Genomic DNA, 24,318 nt, shown 5'->3' on the forward strand with positions numbered 1-24,318 from the left:
AAGCAGCTTTTATTTCCATTCCCCACTTTGGTTTAGAGAAGAAAAATTGAGGAAGGAAAACTTGAGATAAGAAAATGGGATGTTTTGTTAGTTGTTTGGTAGGATAGAAAATGGAAAGGAAGTGAAAAGAAAATAATATAATTATTATTAATAATGATATTTTCTTTGTACTATAAAGATATGATATTTCAAAGTATGTCCAAAATCATGTTTTAAACCAATGAAAACATGCAATGTGAATTAAAAAATTAAATATTTCTTATTTTTATCTGTTTTTATTTCATCGTCATTGGTTTGGAACATGATTTAAGATATATTTTGAGACAATCGATTCTGGTACAATTTTTTCCATATGTTTTCCTCTAAATAATTGAGAGAAACACAACACATGAGCCCCACCAATTTTTTTTTCCTTTCTTGTTTTCAATGCAACCAGAAAAAACTCTTTTCTTTTCTCTTTCATTCCTCCCCTTTTCACCCTAACCAAACATAGCCTAAAAGAGTTAGATTGAAAAGACATATGTCTTTAACTTCTAGCCTCCTTTGATTTTTGAATTTTTCTTTACACGCACTTTCCTATTTTACCCAATTTAATTTTGTTGCATTGTGAGACCTACTAAAAAATCCCTATATTGAATTTTATGGATAGAATTTACAACATTAAAAAAATCTTTATACAAAGAAAATAAGTATGTATGCAAAACAGATACGATAATATTGATAGAATGACACATCGTCCAAAAGAGATATGATTTGATTTTCATGATGAAAGTCTTCATGTCAACCTTTCAATAAGTAGGATTCAATACTTCACACTAGATGTGTTTAACCTTTCATTTCAATAGGTTAACTAAGGATTTGATGTGATACTATTTGTTTGGCTATTTACATTAAAGGCTAATTCATCCATCTAGGTTTAATAATAAATTTCAGGTATAGAGTATTGTCCAATATGTTTCGTGCAAAATATTAATCCACACAACTAGAACTTTATGTTAGAGATATGGTGACCTTTTTTCCTCCTTGGTCCGGGCATGATGCATGCATGCACCTACTATACCCTGGCTATGTATGCCAGAATAATTTGGATGGGGATCTGCTATCCATAGGTATGTTCTGAAGCTTGTTCCTAACGAATCATAATGAAGCAAAAATAGATAAAGTTATGAGTATTTAATTTTCTAATTAATATCACGTAATATAAATGATTTGGAAAAGACTTTGAGATATACTTTGGGATAGGAGATCCTTACCGAAATAATTTATGTTGTAATCCAAATCAAAATATGATAGGATCTCAAACTGGCACGACATGTGAAATAAGCCAATCACTTTCATGTTAATATGGTATTTAAATATAAAAAATTAGTTGTTAACGAAGGATATGGAAATATATAATAAATTGGGTTTTGATATTTGAGAGTTAATATTTTTAGTTTTCTAATAAATATTCACTATTTTAGTTTATTAATCACAAATTCACAATCCAAAAGCACAGCCCTCATAGCTTAAACTCAGTCAATGAGGTGATAGGTCACCGATTCAACTAACCCTAACAAACATGGTGTTAAAATGTTCCATGTTATTGTATGTATAGAAGAAATGAAAATGTTGTTATCATAACAAATCATTTTTAAAAATTTCATGATCATAACAAATAATGTGTTACTTCAAGTGAGATATTTTACTTTAATTATACTTTGGCAAATCATTTTTTCACAAGCTTGTATATGCTGCACTCATTTGATACCATTATTTTTTTATGACCGATCACTCATGCATGCAATTCAACTCAATGATTAGCTTAGTTCAAGAATGATCACAAGTTCCTAAAATTATCAAAATTACAAAGTATATAAGCAAATAGACTATCATAAAGAATGCTATCTATCCACTTCAAAGCACCTTAAATGCTACTGCCACTGGTTTATAAGGGTACAGTGTGAGTTCTTTACCAACTACAGACAGCCTATACATTAGTAATATGAATAATCGTTGTGTTTGGTTTTTTTGTTTCTCACATATATAGTCACACATGATGTAATTTTGTTCGAGCTGGGAATATCCACAGGTATGTGAGGCTAACTTTCTCAGCGGGTATTTTTTCCATCCACAAGACTCAAACTCGATACCTTACTTAAGGGGAATCAAACATGTACCTCTTGAACCAACACCCGTTGATCTTGTGTTTCGTATGATTATGAGGTTGATTAATAAGTTGGTTGGCCAACTAGATTATTTTATTAAAAATAAGTTAGATGGTTGGGTTTGGCAAATAGAGTTATTTATAAGTTATTAGTTTGTAAACACATATTTGATAAGCTAATTAACTCAAATGATTCATGACTTATAATTCATTGATTAATTTCAATTTATATCTATCAACTTTCTGATCAATCAATTTTATCAAATTGTTCTCTTTCATTAGTTCCTAGTATTCCAATCCTAACTTACAAGCTTTTAGTTACCTTATAAGCTCTCAAAGACTAAAAAGCTTTAATAAACTTCAGAACTAATTGTGCCAAAAGAATCAACTATGCAATGTCTTAACTGTAATAAGAACTCATCTCCAATACTGAGTAATATTTTTTTTTTAATTTTCTTTATTTAATTTAAAAATAATATTGAATATAGATCCTTAAACTTTTTTGGATGCAGATCTGAGTCTAGTACTAAACTTTCTAATACCGAATAAGATAACAACACATAATGTATACATCCAACTTAGGGATATCCTAATTGCCTATTACGTTCTAAAGAAAAAGGAAATTATAAGTTTGGATATTTGAGATTTTACACATTTCTTTTCTTAAAATGTAGGTGTTAAAATTGAGGGTTATAATTAAGTGAACACATATAACATATGTAAATAAGGATTTTGTCAAATATTAGAGGTCAAAAAAGTATTTTGAGAACTAAGTGCTTCTTAATATTTTGTTTACGATACTTTGCCTCTTAAGAAAATTTATTAAGATAAATGTAAGTACGTGCACTACCCTGCACTTCTTGTCCTAGGCTCCTAGCTATAGCTCAAGAGTTTTGAAAAGTAGTACATCATTGGCACTGGAAATTTTATCTGATAAATAAAAAGCTAACATTACATTTTATCTTCTATCCTATTTTCTTATATCTAATTCAATATCTCAAATAAGATTTCGGCAAATATATATTTAATAAAAATTAAGTTCATTTTTAAAGTTATCATTATTACATTTGATACTACTAGATTGGTTGGAAATATATAGATATAATTATTTTGATGGAAGCCAAATATCTAAGGGGAGACCATTTCTAACATATAAATGGCCAACAAACTTGAGTAAAGGTTGGAAGGTGGATTTTAATGAATAAAGTATATCATTTATAATGTTGATAGAAAATTCTGACAACATAAATTTCATGAATTACTAGCACATGTATATGAGAAATTATACTTGGGTGTAAATTCATCTTTTTACGTAAGATTATAATATTTATATATTGTCAATATAAAAATTTATATACAGTCATTATATTATCTATTATTCATTTGAATTATTATTTTTAAGAATCAATAATAATTAAATATAAATAATGTATGATACAATAATAATATATAAAAATTATTCTTTGTCATATATTATTTTCTCTTTTTTCTAATCAATGATCACCACTTTCATAATATCACCAACTGTCTTTTTTTCTCCTCTATCACTAATTTATAAATAAGGTATATATTGATAGGGTTTTCTCTCTCAATAAAATTAAATAAAAAGAAAAAAAATAAAAAGTGAGTTCCAATCTATCATTTGTGAAATGAAACATTTTACATTTTTACATTAAAAAACTTGTATCCCACTTAGTAAAATCCTAAATAAGAATAGAATAATAAGATGAAGTCTTCATTGATTATTGACTATTGTTCTCAAAACTAATTATAACAACTCATTGAGGAATTAAACTGCATGCAGGTAATTAGCTGCTATATTTATTGAAGACAGATGTTGTAGTCTTAGTTGGGACCATTGAAATATGTTATTATTGTACCCCACAAAATTAAAACACGTGCGTATGTTAAGCTTATATGACTACACGTACGTATATTAAGCTTATCGTACAAGGCGTGAAATAGTGCAGTATAATTAATAATTTTTACGTCGTGATTTTAAGGATATATACAGATTACTTAATTTTATTATATATGTATCTTATTAAATATTCTATAATACTAAAATTTTATGAAGTCATATTCTATAAAGTCTTATCATATACAGCGTGGCAAACATACCCAATCACAAAAATACAATATTTATTTTCAATTATCATTGATTTTTTAGAAAAATTAATTCAAATAAACGATAGATGACTGTATATATATCTTTACGCTGTCAGTGTATAAATTTAATACTCTTATACAATTGGTGTGATAACTTTTTCATTTTTTTTAAGGATACTCCTTCTTTTTACTCTGTTAATTTTTTTATCTATAAAAAGTAGCATAATTATACTAGACACTAATCTAGTTGTTAGTTGTGACATGTCTCAACTAAACTAACCGATTATCATTTCTCATGTCAAAACCTTATTTTGTGGCAATAACATGTTCCAAATTTCATCTACATATTATATCTACCTTAAGACCAGTTCTAACTTCTAATTACTCTAACAACCACAACCTTGATTTGTTATTAAAATAGTAAACACTACTTCCTTTAAATTCCCAACATTCCCAACTCTATCAATGTTCCAGCATATATCACTCTTAGACTAAAAGCTAACTGCAGCAATGGCCATATATTCTAGAGGTATAGTTGTGTTTGGTGTTGGAATACTTGTTCTTATCAGTTTCTGCTGCATGAAAACCATTGAGGCTGGTGACGACGATTCGGGGGCGAAAATTCATGCAATTAGGCGCGAGGATCCTCCAGTCGGATGTAACTCACATTCAGATGCGGGTGAAGAATGCACAGGTGAAGATGATAAGCTTGGATTGTATTCTGACGTTGATGACACTTTTAAGGTTGTGAAACATGTAGCTGTTAATGATGATTCCCCACATATATTGCACAACAATGTGGATGTGTTGGGACATTGAAGACATGATCATTTTTTATTAAGTTCCATGTCTTGGTTCAGTTAGATTATTCAATTGTTTTGTTTTCTTGTTGCTAAGTCTAGATTCCCATTTTTTTGTTTTCTTGTTTTCATCTTCATGAGATAAAAGGAACTCATTTGCTTTAGTATTTTAGTTAAATTTCATTCTTGAGTTTGCAGTTAATATTGAGTATCTTATATTTTTAGCATTTCACATAGTACTATATAGCTTTCCACTCTTTGGGTAATTTCATGGATAAATTATACTGAGTAATATTTTACATTGAAAGCTTGTCTACATAATATTCAAACCATTTCCTGCAACTCAAGATTACAACCACAAAAAGTTCCACAACAGGATTGTTTAATCTTCTATACTTCATAGGATAGAATTTGCTTAAAATATTAAAAATTAGACAGAGTCAAAGTGCAGATCTACTGAAACAGGACACATGAGGCCCAGTAATATAACTAAACATCCTGAAATTCAATACTACTACCAGATAACTATAAAAAGATTTGTAAGAAAAAGAACTCTGTATAGAATTACAAGTCACTCATATGATTATTGGACCTTGACTTGAAATATGGCAATTGGCAGCCTTGGTACCTGTATAAACTATACCACCAGAGAAATTGTCAAGCAGCTTAATCACAGATGGTGCTGGTCAATCAAGAACCGTCCATTTGGATATCGGTACCGTCTGGATTTGCACCATATGAGCTTCCAGTCGCGCTATTCTGTGGCTGAACAGCTCCAAATGTAAAAGCGGTTGGAGCAATGGCTAGGGGTGGTCGGGCAAAAATTGAAGTAGTTTCAACACCGCTGAAGGCAGGAAATGGAGGTGAATCATTGATCTTTGGGAAACCAAAGCTAATTGAACTTGCAGGTGGGAAACTGGGCAGCACCGAGCTTCCACCATCATTTGATCCGAAGATCTTGTTCTCTAACTCCTGCAGTTGCTGGTAAACACCTATATTGTCGAGAAAGGAAGGATGCATGTCAGAAAGATGGTAATTACCCTAATGGAAAAACAGCAATGAAACTCTGCAATTGTTCACCGTCATCATCACCAGATAGTTGAAGAATGTAAATGAGCTTTACCAGTTATATGAGAGCAAATGTGGAAATAGAAAACAAACATACCTTCGGTTAATTCAACAGACGGTCTCCGTTCCTTTACCCACTGATAGCACTGTTCAAGTCTCCATCCTTTGGACTTCATCATGTATGCAATCACAATAGCTGGAGACCTACCATATGTGATTCAGATATAATTAATAAACACACCCATGCAAATACAAATATTGGTGCAGAATATTAATGTCATGCTAAGAGCACATTGCAGGAATATCTTACCTATTCTTTCCTGACATGCAATGAACCAGCACACGAGCCTTATCCTTCTCGCATTGCTCTGTAGGGCAAACACAGTATTGGTTTCATTATAAGGGTAAATAGAATAAATATTGATAAACAATCACCAATGTCAATTGTAAAGCAATGAGTCTATTAACTGAAATTTTAATTACCCAAGTCAAATGTTATAACATGACACATAAAATACTAGTGTAGGAAGGGAGTTACTCAATAGTTATAATTAATAATGTGTTAATGTTGTCCAAATTTTAGGCTGATTATATGGGAAAACAAATATAACCAAAATATAATGTAAAACCCAAATGAAGTAGGAAATATGATAATATGTGACAGCTGACAGGCATTTAAACTAAACCAAACACGAACAAGAAATTAGAAGACTAGCAGATATAGAACACTAGGTGAGGATATGACGCACTGGTTTGGAGGTGAGGATTCTCTCAAATTATTGAATCGCCAAGGGAGCTTCTTTCAATGTTGACTATAAGCAGGTCCTTTTGAGAGAGAACACTGGGTGAAAGTGCATGAAAAAGGGAGTTGCAACTTTAGGTTATGTTGGAAAGAGTGGGTTGGTGGAGTAGTTCATAATAAAGTAGAGTGAAGTGGTTCATAAGAGAGTGGAGTGAAGTGGTCCATTACCATAATAGAGTAGACGGGAAGTATAAGGAAAATCTTCTCAGACCTTTTGTGATTTCATTTCCTTTTGCTGAAGAAAGGAGAATAGTTTTAGGAGGTAAGAGCAAATGATTATAGGAAGAGGAGCTAAGAAAGGAAAGAAGATTTTGAGCTGCGGAAAGAAGAATCAAAGCCTAAAATCATTTTAGAATGGCCTTTTTTCCTCTTTACAAAGTGTTTGGTGCAAATCTTTACATAGGCCGCCCGAGTCTGGATAAAAGAGGGAAGGGTGGTGAAAGTGAACATTCTTCAAAAAGATGAATAAAGACACAGTTTTGCACACCTTGCAAACACTAACAAAGGAAAAGTGAACCAAGCAGATTACGTATCTCTTCTTTTAAATCATAGGTTTCCTTTTAAATCTTATGGCATCTAAATTCTAAACTCTATCGTGCCAGAAGGACCCAAAGTAAGAGGATTAAGAGTAACAAAAAAATAGATAGTCATCAGATTCACGAGTCTGAGACAACTACCCATCAATCTTATATTGACTACTTCAGAATGTACACCTGCTGCCTGAATGAGTATAAACTGAAAATATGTGATAAACAAAAAAAAAAAGAAATAAAGAGGTAAACTAATTACAAGTTGACAAAGCATAGTAGTAAATAAAAAGGTCAAGACATGAATTTTAAATGGACAAGACAAAACATACCTAAAAACTGAATTCCTTCATCAAATGGCAAAGTTTTGCCATCTGGGAGGCAGTGATAGGTAAATGAGTTCTTGTACAGATTTTGACAAGGGACAGTCTGCAAAGGCGGAAAATTCAAAGACAGTATTAGTAAACTTTCAATAAATTCGTTTAAGACTTCAAACCATAATAGGTTCAGACAACTGAGTAGTTAAAAATCTCATTTATCATCACATTAATTACTGCATTCAGTGTACATTTGTACTCATATATATGTTACCAATCCAGGATAGTGGTTGCTTGGCAGCTGATCCCAGAAACTATAGTGGGAAGGTCACTACAGTGAAGATTAGGGAACTAATATACACATAAATTCTCCAAATAAAAAATACCCAAAATTAAAGACTTGATCATCATTAATCATTTTTAATCAACAGTCTCAGTATAGAATATCGACACATCACACAACAATCACCATAAATCTAAGGTTTAACTAACTAGTTAATCAAGGAAGATGATGCAAAAAATTGGTGGTAGGTTCTGAAGTACACACCAACCAGAAAAAGGAAAGAACAAGAAAGTTTAAATGCAGAAGAACGAAACAAAAAAAGCAACGGTGGGCAACAAGGTATGCAGCAAGATGGCAATAAATAAACAAGGGAGTTCGAAAAAGAGAGCAGAGTATATAGGGTTGCTCGAACAAGGGGCTGAAACAGCACTAAGCATACCAGAGTTGGCGATTACAACTGGGTTGCCAGAAGACGGCCAAGTTTGGAATGAAAAAAATGGTAGGCTGCTGGAGTTTTAAGCGTTAATTTCATGAGGACCAGGGAGCAAAAAATTGAGGGTAAGGGGATTATGAAATGATAAAATGTGCTACAACAATGTGAAACGGCTAAAACAAAGTATAATATGGGCATCTCCCTCGCATAAGATAACATCCGTGATTCACTACTCGTGTTATAGCCATGATTCACATGTTATTAAGTACTGACTACAGTTAAGTGATTTGCACAGGCTTCTCTTAAGTGAGCTTACCAGTAAAGTGAGCAAGTGAGGGTCTACTCACCTTTAAATTATTTAGTGAGTTAACATCACAATGTACTTTAAAATAAATTAAATGTGGATATACCTTGATATCTTTACAGATAAGCTCAATCTAGGTGACCTTATTTTTACTTACAAAATGCAAAACACGTTATATACATAAAAACATATTGCATATCCTTCAACTTCTCCTCCATTCTACTATTAGCCACTCCCCCATATCTCTAATTAAAACTAATTACTTTTCACTAAGCAATCAGCAATATATGATCATTATAAACGGCAATTGAGTTTACAGGTTCAGTTTCACGAGTTTCGTCAGTTAAACAAAAAACCTTAACCAGCCAACCCGTTGAACCGATTTAAATTTTCAAAATCTATTATGTACAACCACAGCATGTTTAACTTGACATCACCCCATGCATTGGCCATTTAGAAATTACAAGGATGCTTAGAAAACCTGCAAGTGAATCTTTAAGTTCATTTTTTTCGAAGCAATAATTGATAATTAAAGTGGTGCATATTCAGTGGTACAATATATTTTCCCTAGATCACCAAAAAATTTCTCAATTATTAAAGCACCACAATATTCCTAAAATTTGCACTATAAAAATTAAAGCATGCACCATCATCATTATCATCATTCCAAAGGACATAGCACACATGTATCAAACTCAATCATCAAAATGAAATAACAGATTTAAGAAATACCCTACCCCCTTACATTGAGGATACGAGTGATTCCCTGAGTCTTGAGAATCTCAGAGCGTGAAGCGTTGTCATAGCTTCCGAGGTAAAGAAACTCCGGCAATATCACCGACGGGAAGGCGCTAACTTGCACCGAAGTTTTCTCTCCAACCATCAACCTATGGCCGCAGATTGAACACACTTCGCCTTCCTCGTACTTGTGATAGTGGCCGCACACCGCACAAGGGTTTTCCCTTTCTCTTTTCCGCATGATCACCGATTCAATCCAAAGATGGGTTAATAAAGTTTGGGTCTTTTCCGAAGTGACGAGAGACCCAGGAACGAAAAACGATTCAAAATCCAAAACAAACGAAAACCCAGATTGAGAAAATAGGATTAACGAGGAAAGGTTGAAGCTTTAGCAGAGTGAAGAGACCGGGTGTGACAGTAGTGAGAAAAGAAGAGAAAGAAGCAAAACAAATATAAAATAAGAGACAAATATATGTAATTAGTTTGACTAGTTAATCATATTTTATCATCTATTATTCATTTTTATTTTATTAATTATTGACTTTTCAAATAAAATAATATAATTGAATGGTGGAGATATAACAGTGTATATATATATTACACTCATAAGTTGTTATCAACTATGTCTATATCCTTTGTACCAAAAGAACTTATCTATATCCAATTCATTCTATTCCAACAAGGACAAATTGATTGATCTAATCTGAATGTCAAAGTTGTAATTATAGAGATAAGAAGATGAATTGAAAATGCACATAATTATGGGCATATTGGTATTTTGGGGGCTTCCATATTCTTCGCTAAAGAGTGTGAATTTGAACAATCTGGGTTTCTTATTCTCCTAGATCTCTTGTCCCAACGTGCCTATCCCCTCACACTCTTTGAGTTTGTTTTGAGTTCACATCATCTACTGTCCACTCTACGTATGTGTTAGGAGACATGATTGGTCATAAAAATATTTAATAATTATAATTTTAACTTAAATAATTTTTTTCCAATCAATCAAAAGTGATAAGATATAGAGTGATACAAAAAATGAAACAAAAAGGTACTCTCATGTTTTTGGTATGAAAAACGTGATTTGTCATCATGCGGATAAAATAAAGTCCCTGCCCTGTTTTCTGTCCCTGTTTGTCCTATTCAGTATTTCTCTATTTGCTTTGGAGAAATTGTACTTCACAAATCTAACACTTTTTCAACCATAAAGCCCATAGATCAATCACCATATAGTGTAGTTTAATTGGAGATTTCGAGTTCACCACTCATAATCGTAATGTATTTACTTTAGCCAAAAAAAAATTTGTTTAAAAATGTATCGGTACAAACTCCATAACTTACGAAGTTGTAAACTTTTCAAACAATGCTAAAAACCCCAAAACTAGTGTGCCCCATTTGCAGAGAGAGAAAAATGAATGCATTTAAAATATTAAAGTTTTATACACTTGTCAGTCAGGGTAAGAGATTTATATATTATCAGTACATAGATATTACATACATTACATCATAAACTTAAAAACTCGAGGTATTGAATTTCATGGAATAAATAGTAATCACACAGAACAAAATAACCCAAAAATAAATACAGCTCTTTAATTAAAATTACAAGAAACTACATAAAACAAGAATATATAACACTTTTTCCATAGTACTCACTAATATATTGGTAATGGTAAAGATTGAATTGCCTTTGAACACTTAAGAATGCTTTGATTTAAAACCTTCTGTAAGAGGAACCACTTTTGCAGATAGCTTGGACTGCAATTTTGATGCAGCTTGACGAATATCCTGAGGATAACAAAAAAATGTTCCTATTTTATTCAATAACTTATTAAAGAGCCACTGAAGTTAATTAACTTTAATATTACTTATAAAATGGATATTTACTTAGGTTAGTAATTATATATGCAGTTTTGAGCACTTGGGGGAAGCAAGTTCATAGTTCAACTTGAGAGGAAAAAATACAAGATTACCTCTATATTATATCTTGATGAAAAATGAGTCAGCAAAACCGCTTTGTTGCTAATCCGATTACCTTTTTCCATTATCTACATAATTAATACAAGTTTAATTTAAATCAGGAATCTCCTCAATATAATATGCACTAGAGTCATCACTTTAAGGACTAATCAATCACATGGCATGAGAAGAAGTCATCAATTACATGTTTTTTTGTATTACTAAAGGTATTCCTTCACCTTTTTTAGGTAAGGAACTAATCCTTTTCGGGGTACGTAACTGCTCCTCCCAACAAGTGTCGCTCTCAGAAATAGAACCTTTGACCTTTTGGTCATCCTGAGGATGTAGTAGGACCTTACATCACTATACCAACATCGTGTAGAACTATTTACTTGATTAGTCAACTATTTACTTGGTAGAACTATTTTGTAAAAGCTGTATTTAGCCTCCTAATGATGCTGAGTGTTGATAACAAAAATGACTATGACATGGCTATAAATCAAACACATTAACCTGAGTCATGAAGAATAACAACATAAACGAGTAGGGCGAGCATGAGAGATGTTAAAGTTCATCTTTGATATTATCAAGCTACCTTTAAAGAAGCTACAAAAGAGTCACATTACCTCAAATATATGTGTATGACCATATTGCCGAGCATGATCTATGCTGGATGAATCATCTAGGAATGTTGCCTGTTGAAGAAGACTCAACAATCAAAAACAAAAAGAATGGGTGTAGCATTTTGAAAATTTCGAAAGTTCCTTTCTTCAAATTAAACCAAGACTCGGAGCCGAACAATACCAACTCAGGAGGATCTATTAATTTTGATACTGTTTACACAATAAAGAGGACAAGCATTTGCTGTGCAATAAGAACACTGGCACACAGCCTGTGGCAATTGCTTTCATTATACCGGTTATTGATATATGACTTGTTACAATTAATTGTACATAACAAAAATAAATAAAACTAACAACAAAGGCCTTTTCACTCTATTTTCATTCCTTCCAACTCCTCTCTAACCAAGGGCAGATGAAAGGGTTAACAAAAAATTCCATGACAGTAGTTCAGGTTGTTAAATTGATGTGCTTGAACAAAGTCCACAATCTAATGAGTGGAAAGATTACATTAGAAATTCATTTAGTTTAAGGAATGAAATAAGCTTGAGCTGTTTTTTACTACAACTTATTATGTAGTTGTATATTTTACGACATCTTTCCACATTTGACTTCTGAACCACCACGAGGAATACTTATTTCTAAGGATTTCAGCTGAACTCAGTGATTAAAGTAAATTGTACTCATTTCACTGAACGATTGGGTTGTACCTCAGTTATAAGAACTTTTGCTTTCAACGCATCAGCATTAAGCGGATCATGATAAAAATCTGATGTTGTATCACCAGTGAAGGCCACCTCAGGAGATAATATGTTGTCTGTAATCTAGAAATGAGAGTTCATTACAAGTAAGGATCAAATAAGATTTAAATCAGAATTAAGTTGAAGACAATAAAAACCTCTTCGCCGCTCTCCTTTAATTTCTCAACTTGATTCTCATTCAGGTGAGTGTACTCTTTCTTCAGCTTTTTCCTGATCGAGTAGATTACATAACCCTGTAGACTACCAAGTTAGAATTGTCCTCATCCTGTGAGGCTTAAAAAGCATTCTTGTGCAGTTTCAATTATTAACATTACATATTATTCTCACAATACAGATATGTTTCCTTTGGATAAATACATGTGTAGAAGTCCAAAGCTCCCTCAGGTTAAATTTTGTCTGGATTGATGTTCTTAATAGGAATAACACTAAAGATATGTTATTTAAGTGTGGACCTCTTACGGCTTAGTACTCTGATATGTGCATATAATGCGTGGTTCAAATAAGAAACCAGGCCTTATCTATTCTTTTGGCATCTCTTTGGTGCTTTGCCCATAGATTATTCAGACTTGTTTCTTTGTTAGACATGCAAAGGGATTCACATTCTCTGTTGCATGGTTATGTATCTGAGGTTTAAGGTTTTTCTTTTTGATATGTTTTCGCGGATAGCTTATCCTCTTCTCTTGTACTTTTCTCTTCCCTTCTAACAATATTTTTTTTCTTATTAATTTTTTAATATAAAAATCCAGATTATCACCAAAGGAAAATGTTAGGTACTAGGAGCTCACTCATACTCAGTGTCATTGTCTTCATTCATAATTAAAATGTTATAACTATCAGAATATATATTATAAAAGAGGTGTACAGAGTGCAGAAAAGGTACACAAAATACACAAATGTAAAGATAGAAAAAATTATGCAACTTCACCTGACAAAACAAAATGATAGCATTTTATAAGAAATTTTCAGAGTAAAAATAGATAAAATGTAAATTCTGTAAGCCAAAACCTGTTAATTTTTTGGCCAAGATCTTCATTCAAAAGATTTTGTACAAGAAGGGAGGTAAGTTAAAATGCCAATACTCATTATATTCAAGCTTCAGTTAAAAAGCAAGGACTTGAAGGACTACAGAACGACGGGTTCAAAGATACCTGGCTGGGTATAACATGTTGAGTTCTGAATGGTCGGACAACAAGGTTATTTTGCATCTCATATGTCTCCCCTGAAATCAAATTTCACCAATAATTTCCTCAAAGAAATACCTGGTTTCAGAAGAAAGACAAATGACACATACCCGCATCCAAAGCAACCAATTCAACGTTCAACTCAACTTGTCCCAGTTTCCTGTAAATATCAATCAGCTGCTCAACATCCTCTTTGATCCAAGAAGGCACAAATACAGTGGGAGGTTTTAAATTGTACAAACCACGACTCGCTACATACAATGGCAGCCCTCCCTAAATCATTGAAAATCATCATGAGTTTATGCTAAATTCACACTCAAAATCCAATTACAAGATAAAGTGAATATCTAAAAATGAATAACAAAGTAGTGGCATGCAAAAACATGCATAACAATTAAGAGACACTAGGATTTGTGAAAACTGAAAAGAAAGGCTACTTTTAGATTACTTAACTTGTTATCGGTATGGCACCAATGTTAATGCTTACAAAGAGCCTATAAGCAAGTGTAGATCTGGCTTTTCTATAAGCAAGCAATACAATCTATAAATATTAGGGGTCCAATTGTTCAAGCTTAAAAGAAGTGATTCTACATAAGTGCTTTAACTCTTATATTCTTACAACTTTTTCCCCTTATATCACATTTTACACTTTATATTTCTTCCTGTCTGTCTTCCATTCTCATCATATCAATCAAATCTCTCACTTTCTCTCTTTTCCCTTCCGACATCTCTCTTTCCTTCGCTTTCCTACTCCACACAAGGGTGTAGGTGTAACACCCCGGCATAACATGCGATCCCATGGGCTCATGAATATTGCGAACCTCAAGCTTAAATATCTCCTGCAGTATTTTATTCCCCCAAAGAGCCTCCGCGAACCGAACCCATGACCTCAAGGAGTAACAATCATTGTTCCCATTGAGTCACTTCACTAAGCTACAGAGGGTGGCACACTCAATTCATGGGCCCAGTGGTCACATGTCATGGTTGAGGTGTTATAGTAGCACTAACATCTTTCAAATTGATTTTTAAATACAGCTATTAAAAAAAGCTGAATTTCAGCATTATTTTTTGCAGCTTCTACTTTTTCCTTCTGCTTTTTTAAAAGCTTAGCCAAACAAATGTGAAGTTGAAGAATTGATTTTTTTAATCACTAGATAAACAAAAAGAAAGGCTCCACTAGTTAAAACTTAAAACCTTCATAAAAAAAGTTACTTTTTCCTTAGACAAGAGCCCTCAATAGTAGACACCAAAACCAAAGTGAGAAAAGTTGAAAGAGCTTACAATGTGGTCAAGATGAGCATTAGTGATAAAAACAAAATCTTGTTGAATAGCTCTTTTTGGGCACCTCCCAATATCAAAAGCACATTTGAATTGAGGAACAATGATACAAGTCTCTTGTCCACCAACAGAGACACCTTCAATAGTAATACCTTCCAAGTTCACACCTTTACGGTTAACCTTTTGCTGGGCTTGCAAGTATTGTTCTTCATGATCAATTGCTTTGCTTATATCTGATAAATAGCTTGAAGACCCTTTTAGGGCATTGACATGAAGGTTTTGTTGAAGGGAAAGTTGGTGGGTCGATGGCTTCTGAGAGATAAAGGGTTGGCAAAATGGAAAGATTTGAGGGGTCTTGAAGGCTGAATTGGTCAATGAAATTTGCATAGTTACCCTCCTTAGTTTGGTTAAGTGTAGAACTAAGAGAGAGAGAGAGAGAGAGAGAGAGAGAGAGAGAGAGGCAGAGGAGGGTTTAAATTGGGTTTAAGAATGGTTCATGTTTGTGAGTTTGTCAGAATCGGTTATAATGGTGGTGGATAAGGTTATCAGTCACTTTTTTTTCTTTCAAAAAACAAGACTTTAAAATCGATTTGTATTACTTTATTTTAGAGCAAACGATTAATGATAGATAATCGACTGACGGTGTAAAAAAATATTTATTATACATATTAAATCAATAAAGAATATATAAATAATTTTTATTAGGAGAATAAATATTTTTTATGAAAATAAATTAGGACCCTACTTTTTAAAGTTTTATATGATAGACTAATAGCTAATTGAGTCACTAAGCTTTTATATCTTTCTTTTTAGTTGGATCATATAGAAATTCTATTCTACTTAACTAAAGGTTGAGGCTAATCTCCACTAAAATTAATACACTCTTCCATTCTTCAACTTGTCATTTCTTCCCAATTAGATTGACTTTTAAAGTGTCCAAAATCCAGAATCATTGCACATGAAGCAATTCTAATAGTTTTATATAATGTTTAGACTAGTAGTCTAGGACTAGTGTTAATCCCTAACAATAATTTATTGGAATTGAGATTGCAGGCAACAGTAACCAAATTTTCTTTCTCTGTACTTGAGAATTCATGATACAAATACCTGCATCAAAATCCTACCTGAAAAATGCTACCAATGCACACTTGAATACACATCAACTCACATTTGCATAGTTTTCATTACTGCTGAGTCCTACCACATTTTCTGCATACCCTTATTTGATTTTATCATCTCAGATAAATGTGAGGTGATGTACAAATGAAAGAAGATTGCACAAGTAGACATATCATCTTGATCTCTGATTTGACATATTTACAATCTATTAACAAAACATTTTTCTACTCAATGATCTGAACAAATTACAAAAGCTTTTCTGATTCTCCAAATGCTACGTCACTGCAAACTGTGACTCTTGAAGTTGACAAGATTATCTCTGCATTTTGTAAGGTGAAACCATGAATGATGGGCATAGGTATTCCTTTACTGAGATGTGCATTTACATATGGCAAGAAGACAGTTTCAATAAGTGTCCACATAACTGGCTGCATTAAGAAAGGATAACACACATTTTATCAATGAAAACGTCTAGTTTTTATATCGATTTATTCATTATATGCATCATACACAATATAAAAATACCTGAATCAGGTACATCCGCAGATTGCCGATGTTGGTCCATTCCAACGACATTGCAAAGTCATCCAATCTGACAGCACCTACAAGGTTGTTTCCGTTGACGTTGACTGAACCTGAAGCTTGAATCAGCTGTGCAAACAGGATGTAATATATCAATAGTGGTCATTGTAATGTAAAGGATCACTATTACAATCACAATCAAGAAAGGATCATTTATTGTAAAGGATCATATGAATCCTATACCAATAAGAATGTTAATATTTTAACACACTTTACCACTCTATCTGAGCTTAAATATTGAAGCTGACTATACTCTTATTATATGCCCTCTATCCAGCAGAGGTGGAATACATGTACACAATGTCTGGATAAAATATATTACATGCACAAAAATATAAAAGTAAACAACATAATACATTGCTAATACTAATAAACCCAAATAATTATGAAATTCTTTTAAATAACGATTAGCTAAAAGTGAAAACTAACCTAAACTCCTAAAATGGTTGGATCTTTAAACTCAGCCTTCATGCAATAGTATGTCCTACAAGACCAATGTGTGGGAAAACAAAGCTAGTCTGTTTATTTACCAGATAACTATTATAGTTAAAGCTACCATTGATACAATCCACGGAATTGATGATTACTCAAAAATAAGTCTGAAAATGGAAATTAAAAAGGCAAGCCTAGAAATGGACAAGCCAATCGGTGAAGTAGAAAGTTGTTAAGCCCAGTTCTTGGATAACTTTAATGGTTGTATTGACAAAACTGATATGGATTAGCTTCCTTTTATAGATAAAATAGTTAAAAGAGGGCTGCTCAATGTTGCACAATTATGCTTTTAGAATAGAACAATGATTTGTTCAAAAGCCTCCCATTGCATGCTGAGATCCATTTTACGTCCACTCCAGCGCATAGGAGTCAACATAATCAAAATAGTATTGATTGTAGCGACATCCAAGTAATAGTCAGGGTTGTAATAGGAAAACATTCATAAACAAATTATGACTAAACATAGTTAATTTAAGTATTAATGGTCCTACCAATGAGATGCATGCCACTGGTATTACTTCATCATCTTCCAGAACATCAATTGTTAAGTCTGCAAGTATGTGGGCACCGACTTTCTGATTTGAAATCTCCACAACTGGAGGGGAAGATAAAGATACATTCAAGTTCATGTCATGATTTGGATATTTCTTGTACAGCTGAGGAATAATAAATCTCCAGCCTGCTGTGTTCAGTAGAGACTGATCTGGCACTTGGTCCACAATCCAGTGCATAAATTTTGCCTGAACACAAAAAAACCAAATTTCATTTGACATCAATCCAATGATGATATACAAAGAAGAATCTTTAAAAAGAATCTATGCTTAAGGATCACGATCAAACATCCAAGCTTACATCATAATACAAGGCTGATGCCGAGTTGAATACAGCCTGGTCCAAAGTGATTCCTAGCATTTTTGACGAATTTGTGCATAATACTGGAAGAATTGAGTTCGTGTGGCCTAGGTTAGGAATAGGGTTGGAAGCACTTTCTATAAATAACCCATTTGTTTCAAATCCAACTGATGAATCACTTAATAAAACATCATTGACAAAAGTTACATTCAAAGAAGCATGTTCATCAACTGGAACCTCCTTTGGAAGATTTCTCAAATATGAGTCGAGTCTTGAAATCCCTTCTTTAAGTTTCTTGGTGATAGCGTTTTCTACTGCTGACACAATTTGCTCTTCAAAAGCATCAACTACCCTGTCAGATATGAAGCAAGAATAAAAATCCCAAAAGGATAAAATAATTTATTTAATTTTAGCCATTTGGCCATGAGATTCACTCTATCCCAAGTGTTTTAGACAGTAAGAAATGCTGCAAGGATCCCGTAAATATGAACCCTTGGATCTTAAACGAGATAGAATTAAGTATGCATATCATCATACCCTTGATAAAGCCAAGATGCACCTCCATCCAATTTTATTGAAATATCTTCAACATGAGACCCACAGTCCTTAAGTTTCAGATTCAAAGATCCTTCCTTGTTCTCCAAACCCAATGTAAGTCCGACTTCCATGCCTTCAATCTTTCCAGCAGTAGTAACACTTATCAAATTCCTTTCTGATTATAGTCGTGAAGAAAATAAACAGATAGAAACAGACATGGTAGTAGTAGTAGTAACAAAATTTAAGTATCATTTTCAGCTCATGCACACAAAAATAATATTGGATACAGGAGAATTTACCAACATAAGAAAACTAACTTTCAAAAAAATTAGCAAAACAAGAATAGCACATAATTTCAACTTTGGGTGCTACATCTTAAATAATTTAACATTGGCAGATATATAACAAAATCCACAAAAGAAAATGACATAGTATCTTTCATATCCCAAGCATAACAGGAAATTAATTATGAATCCCATTTGCAACAACACCTCTTTCAATCCCAACAACACAACAAGCAACGAGTCAAAGTGATTATTTTGATTAAAAAATCACTTCTAACACTTGCATATTTGTTTCGTCGAGCTTTTACAAAAAAGTAAAAGCTGAAAAATTACTTTTGCCAAAATCACTTCTGTAGAATCACTTTTTAAGCCTAACAAATTGCCCACGTTTCATTAGCAACACAAATTTGCTACAATTAGTATAACAACAACAACAATCATCATACAGAAAAGGTTGCCACAATTCAATGCACCATTCTCTTTACATACATCCATATTAAGAAAGAAAAAGGATAATTTTGATACCTGAACTTGTGCGCTAACTCTGTCAGAAATCTTAAAGGGCACAAGCCACGTACTATACGAGTAATACCAATTCATGGTCAAATTACAACTAACCCCAGAAGCTATAATTGAAATTCCAGTTTCCCCTGGCTTAACATGCGATAGAGGAACATCGATTTGGTTTATTGTGATATTGGAAAGCCGCATATATACATTACCCACAAGAGGAATATTCGTAGACTTTTCAATATTATGCAATCGGAGTGAAACTATTGAAGAAATCGCTTCCTTTACCAGCAAGTCTTTCACAAAATCAAGGCCATTTTGGGTTATCAATAAGGATATGAAAGATTGGTTTTTAGGTTGAGATTGAGCGTGCCCATGAATCAGAGAAGATAATAATAGAAGCATAAGAATTAAAGGTGTCATTTTGATTTATGGGTAATGGAAATTGGAGTTGTTCATATGGTACAAGGAACAACATAAACATAGGAGGAAGATACAGTTGGTGTACAGAGGAAACTTTACAAAGACTCAAAACACTTGTTGGGGACTTGAAAAGTCAAAATTGCCCTTACTTGTTATAAAATGGGTCATTCAAAATTCAAAAGCTGTCATCCTTGTTGGAGGTGGTAACTGATTAGCGTTTCCTTTCTATCCTATCCTAGAAGTGTTTTTTTATAGTGTTTCTTATACATTGTTAGTAGAAATTTTATCAATAATTAATTTGTTTAGATTTTCGCTACTAAATGTATTATCTCATATTTTTTTTGGTAATGAATTAATCTTTTTGGATTCGTGGTTGTCTCTCTCAACAAGTATCACTCCCAAAAATCAAATTATCTACTTTGGAAATCCTGTGAGATCTTACAATACTAAATCAACGCCTTCTTGATAAAACTCTTCACATTGTATGTCTATGGAAGCTATGGACACATAGAATGGCTTTCAATAGATGAGGTGTCTTGATGGTGGGTTGTGATCCACCTTTCAAGCCAGCTCCAGCTCATATTTGGTTAGGTGTTATTAGGACTTGGTTGTTAATGTTCTACAGCAACCAGAACTAGTGTTTTACTCTACTATTATTGATTTCAGTCCTATTTTTCCACTAAGAAATAATGTACTGTTAATGTTAGATGTTATGAGAAGGCATAAGCTAGTGCTCTTTCCCTCATGGTTGTTGCCTCCATTCTGTTCTGCATCCTTGTTTTTTAAATGAGACTAAGCAATAATAGTTAAACGGATCTTCTTGTTTTAGAAATTTTACAAGTTTAAATCATTTTTTGAGATTCATCGATGCTTTCAAAACACTATTAAATCTGGTATGAAATAAACACTATTAAAAAATGTTTCTCACTTGGGTGAACTTTCAAAACATAAATAATTTATGAAAATAGAAAAAGACAGTGGTCCAACCTAAACATTATCATAGATTCAGTGTTACATTATTGCAGAGGTGAGAATATTACAACACAAAAGAAAGTAGCTAAATAAGGAACATAGAATTGATGCATCATGGATGACTATAAATTAAAATATGCCGTGGGATTTTAGGAATATGCAAATGGACCTAACTTTATCTGAATAGATGACTTGAAATCAAAGCCTTGGGACAAAGATTGGAAATAGGAATATGGGCCTGCGTACCCATTTCACTAACAAGATGCAACTTTCCCAATAATATGACCCTACTTTGCCCATATTAATCACAAAACCAAACCTCCCATGGCGGATCACATTTCTGAACATTGTCTCATTTCATGTTTCAAACTAATCAAAATATGATTTTTTATTATTTTTTATTTTTAATTTATTTTTACTGATATGGCAAAATGTAATAGACTTGAGACAAAGAATAAGACATGATTGAGGACATGTGTTCCTTACACCCTCATAAGTCACTGTTTCTAATATATCCTTCCTTGATTTCCTCAGCACCACATGTTTTAGTCCATGTCGGTAGCATCTGGCACTCATCCATTGGATTACACCATTTTGAATCTCAACCATCGAATTTCTTCTTTCCATCACTGGAATAATCTCCATGTATCGAATAAAAAAAAAGTAGAATCTCTAGTTTCTCCATAAAGCAGGAAGAACCATGCCAAAAATTGACAAATATATCACTTTGCATATTTTCCTTTTCACTTTTTCCCTTTTTACTTTTTTGGTTTTCGCTTCTACTATATTCTATGTCTTAACATAGTGACACCAAGGTAAATGTCTATAAGAAGTAAAAAATGTTTTAATTTTGAACATGCATGTATGTTTATGACATCTTAATTTTAATGATTAATCAATTAGTAGTGTGTAAAAAATTGAGGTAGCAAAAGCTTCACTCTGATTTAAAAAATTGAAGTAAATAATGTATCTTTTTAACAAACTAAAATATATAGATGAAGGAGAAATAACAACCATGAACTTGATACATGATTAACAAGCTCCTACAACTTGGTCCAACTCCTCTATATATATACCTTTTTGACCAAACAATTGGCTTCTACAAATCAAAGAACACCTGAAAGAGCTTATTCTACATAACAAAACTTCATTCCCATCTACTTCTTCAGCTAACTCACATGGCCAGATACAATAACCAATACTACTTCTGGGAATATTTTTCATTCCCACTCCACCTATGCTTCTTCATGTTGATCCTTTTCTTTGTGTTGGGGTTTTCTTGGTACATAAACTATGAGTCTGTGTATGAGGATTTGATGATACAAGTGAAGATCTTGCTGGCTCTTGTTCCACTTTTTCTGTTGCTTGTAGTTCACTGTCTCTCAAGTGGAGGATCGTTTCCAATACCTTTGCCAGAAGAGAGGAACTCGCTTCATAGGGCTGGTGGTTCACCATGGGGAGTGGCACTCTTGCTTGTGTTCCTCTTGTTCATGATGGCTCATCAATCTTCTTTCCACCAACGTTGGTTTCCCTTGGCTACTAAGTAAATGATGATCATGTCTTAGTGTAGTGTCGCAAACCATGTCCTGGAACAATGAAAACATATTATATCAACTAAAAAATTAAATATTTTTTTTTTTACTTTAATATTATTGATCTGGGATATGCTTTGAGATACAATTTGAGACATCAAATCATTTTCTGAACTTTTTGTAATATTTGGACAAGAGGGTAGGCAACTATAGAGCAAAACTTTAGTTTTATTTTTGATGTTTATGTAGTATTATAATGTCTATTGATTTATAACTAGTTGGTTAATTTTATAACAGTTCATATCTTGTTTTAATTTGTAACTTCAATTATTGTCATTTTTTAATTTACTGTTACTGCAACACGACTACTATAGTAAAGATTATAACTCATTGTCCTCAATTAAAAATTAATATCAAATTTAATAAATAGGACCAGCAGAAACATGTACATAAAACTCTGTATCATAGTAATGAAGCCCTGGTTTTTTTGTTGGAGTTGAAGTCCTGATTTTAAAGTCATCAAGTTTCGTCCCAAACTCCCAATAAACTAAGGTTTGGAATTCAAATTGGAAACTAAGTTGAATATTTTGTGATATATTAAGTTATCATTTTTTCGACATTTTTTTAGTTTATCTTTCTTAAATACACTAATCAACAATCATGTAAAGTTGTAAACTAATAATAGTACTTGAGTTTCACTGTTCTTTTTATAAGTATAAGCATAGTCTTGTGTTGCTTTATACAAACTAATGAAATCATTCATTTTTTATTCTAAATAAATTGTTATTGTTTTCTTATTATACAATTCTTAATCTTTCTCTCAGGTTTACTATATTGTTATTTTTCTCCCTCCACAGCAATAAGAATAAGAATATTATAACTGATAAAAAAACAATTAATTATATCCCGAAGACCTGAACTTTGAAAATAATAATTAAATGAAAGTGATATTGTTGAAATATTTTATCAAAACATATTATTTTTTAAAGGAAAAACATTATATATTAAACAAGAAAAGGAAGAGAAAAGATGAAAATCTGTCACCATGTTTATAAAGTATATATCAATATGTTAAAGGGGGAAGGGATTGAAGGAAAAAAACTGTTTTGAATCAAGTATATACATTTTAAAATAATAAATTCAACCATTAAGAATTTATACATGTCATAGATGTACTAAAGTAAATGAAGTGGTATCACATCCATCGAGTAGCATTTACACTAATTATTTTGCTCAATTATTAATATTGTATGCTTAAAGCAAGAGGATAGGATCGAATCTAGTCCTTTCCTAAGAGTATTTACACTCACCTAGACTTCAAAACAATATCAATCTACAACTCCAAAATCCTTTTTTTGGCGCAATTATTTATGGAAATTATAAATTTTAATTAAATTAATTTAACAACCTACCTTTACAAACTTATAAAAATCGGATGGTAGTGATGTGAAAAACTGATAGACTAATACTCATAGTACGATATGATAGTTATATCGATCAAAATTGGTCAAATCATTTCGTCTCGTATTATTACAACCATTTTGGATATAAAAAATTATTAAGTTTTGATTTTTTTATTTTATATAATATCTATTGATGTTTTATAAAATATAAATTATATGTATTTTTCTCTAAATCTACCCTTATTTATTTAAACACTTTTTCTACCTAATTTAATAATAATTTTTTACC

At 32.4% G+C, this 24,318-nt stretch overlaps 3 protein-coding genes across 3 annotated transcripts; all 3 read right to left on the reverse strand.

Annotated features, from left to right (window-relative positions):
* LOC109359211 (protein-tyrosine-phosphatase IBR5-like) lies at nucleotides 5,163-9,980 on the reverse strand. Its single transcript, XM_019603784.1, has 5 exons — nucleotides 9,535-9,980; nucleotides 7,785-7,881; nucleotides 6,434-6,491; nucleotides 6,221-6,327; nucleotides 5,163-6,047 (listed from the first exon to the last, which is right to left on the reverse strand). Exons 1-5 carry the CDS (start codon nucleotides 9,766-9,768, stop codon nucleotides 5,746-5,748), a joined length of 798 nt encoding a protein of 265 aa, XP_019459329.1. The 5' UTR covers nucleotides 9,769-9,980; the 3' UTR covers nucleotides 5,163-5,745.
* On the reverse strand, nucleotides 11,059-15,862 carry LOC109359048 (ribonuclease Z, chloroplastic-like). The gene is made up of 9 exons (XM_019603555.1): nucleotides 15,788-15,862; nucleotides 15,327-15,752; nucleotides 14,156-14,318; nucleotides 14,013-14,083; nucleotides 13,002-13,097; nucleotides 12,814-12,927; nucleotides 12,110-12,178; nucleotides 11,498-11,572; nucleotides 11,059-11,312 (listed from the first exon to the last, which is right to left on the reverse strand). Exons 2-9 carry the CDS (start codon nucleotides 15,708-15,710, stop codon nucleotides 11,223-11,225), a joined length of 1,062 nt encoding a protein of 353 aa, XP_019459100.1. The 5' UTR covers nucleotides 15,711-15,752; nucleotides 15,788-15,862; the 3' UTR covers nucleotides 11,059-11,222.
* LOC109361200 (putative BPI/LBP family protein At1g04970) lies at nucleotides 16,522-20,251 on the reverse strand. Its single transcript, XM_019606573.1, has 6 exons — nucleotides 19,715-20,251; nucleotides 18,906-19,045; nucleotides 18,369-18,720; nucleotides 18,008-18,256; nucleotides 16,968-17,093; nucleotides 16,522-16,870 (listed from the first exon to the last, which is right to left on the reverse strand). Exons 1-6 carry the CDS (start codon nucleotides 20,120-20,122, stop codon nucleotides 16,688-16,690), a joined length of 1,458 nt encoding a protein of 485 aa, XP_019462118.1. The 5' UTR covers nucleotides 20,123-20,251; the 3' UTR covers nucleotides 16,522-16,687.

Source organism: Lupinus angustifolius, chromosome LG11 (genome assembly GCF_001865875.1).
Source record: "Lupinus angustifolius cultivar Tanjil chromosome LG11, LupAngTanjil_v1.0, whole genome shotgun sequence".
Taxonomy (NCBI): domain Eukaryota; kingdom Viridiplantae; phylum Streptophyta; class Magnoliopsida; order Fabales; family Fabaceae; genus Lupinus; species Lupinus angustifolius.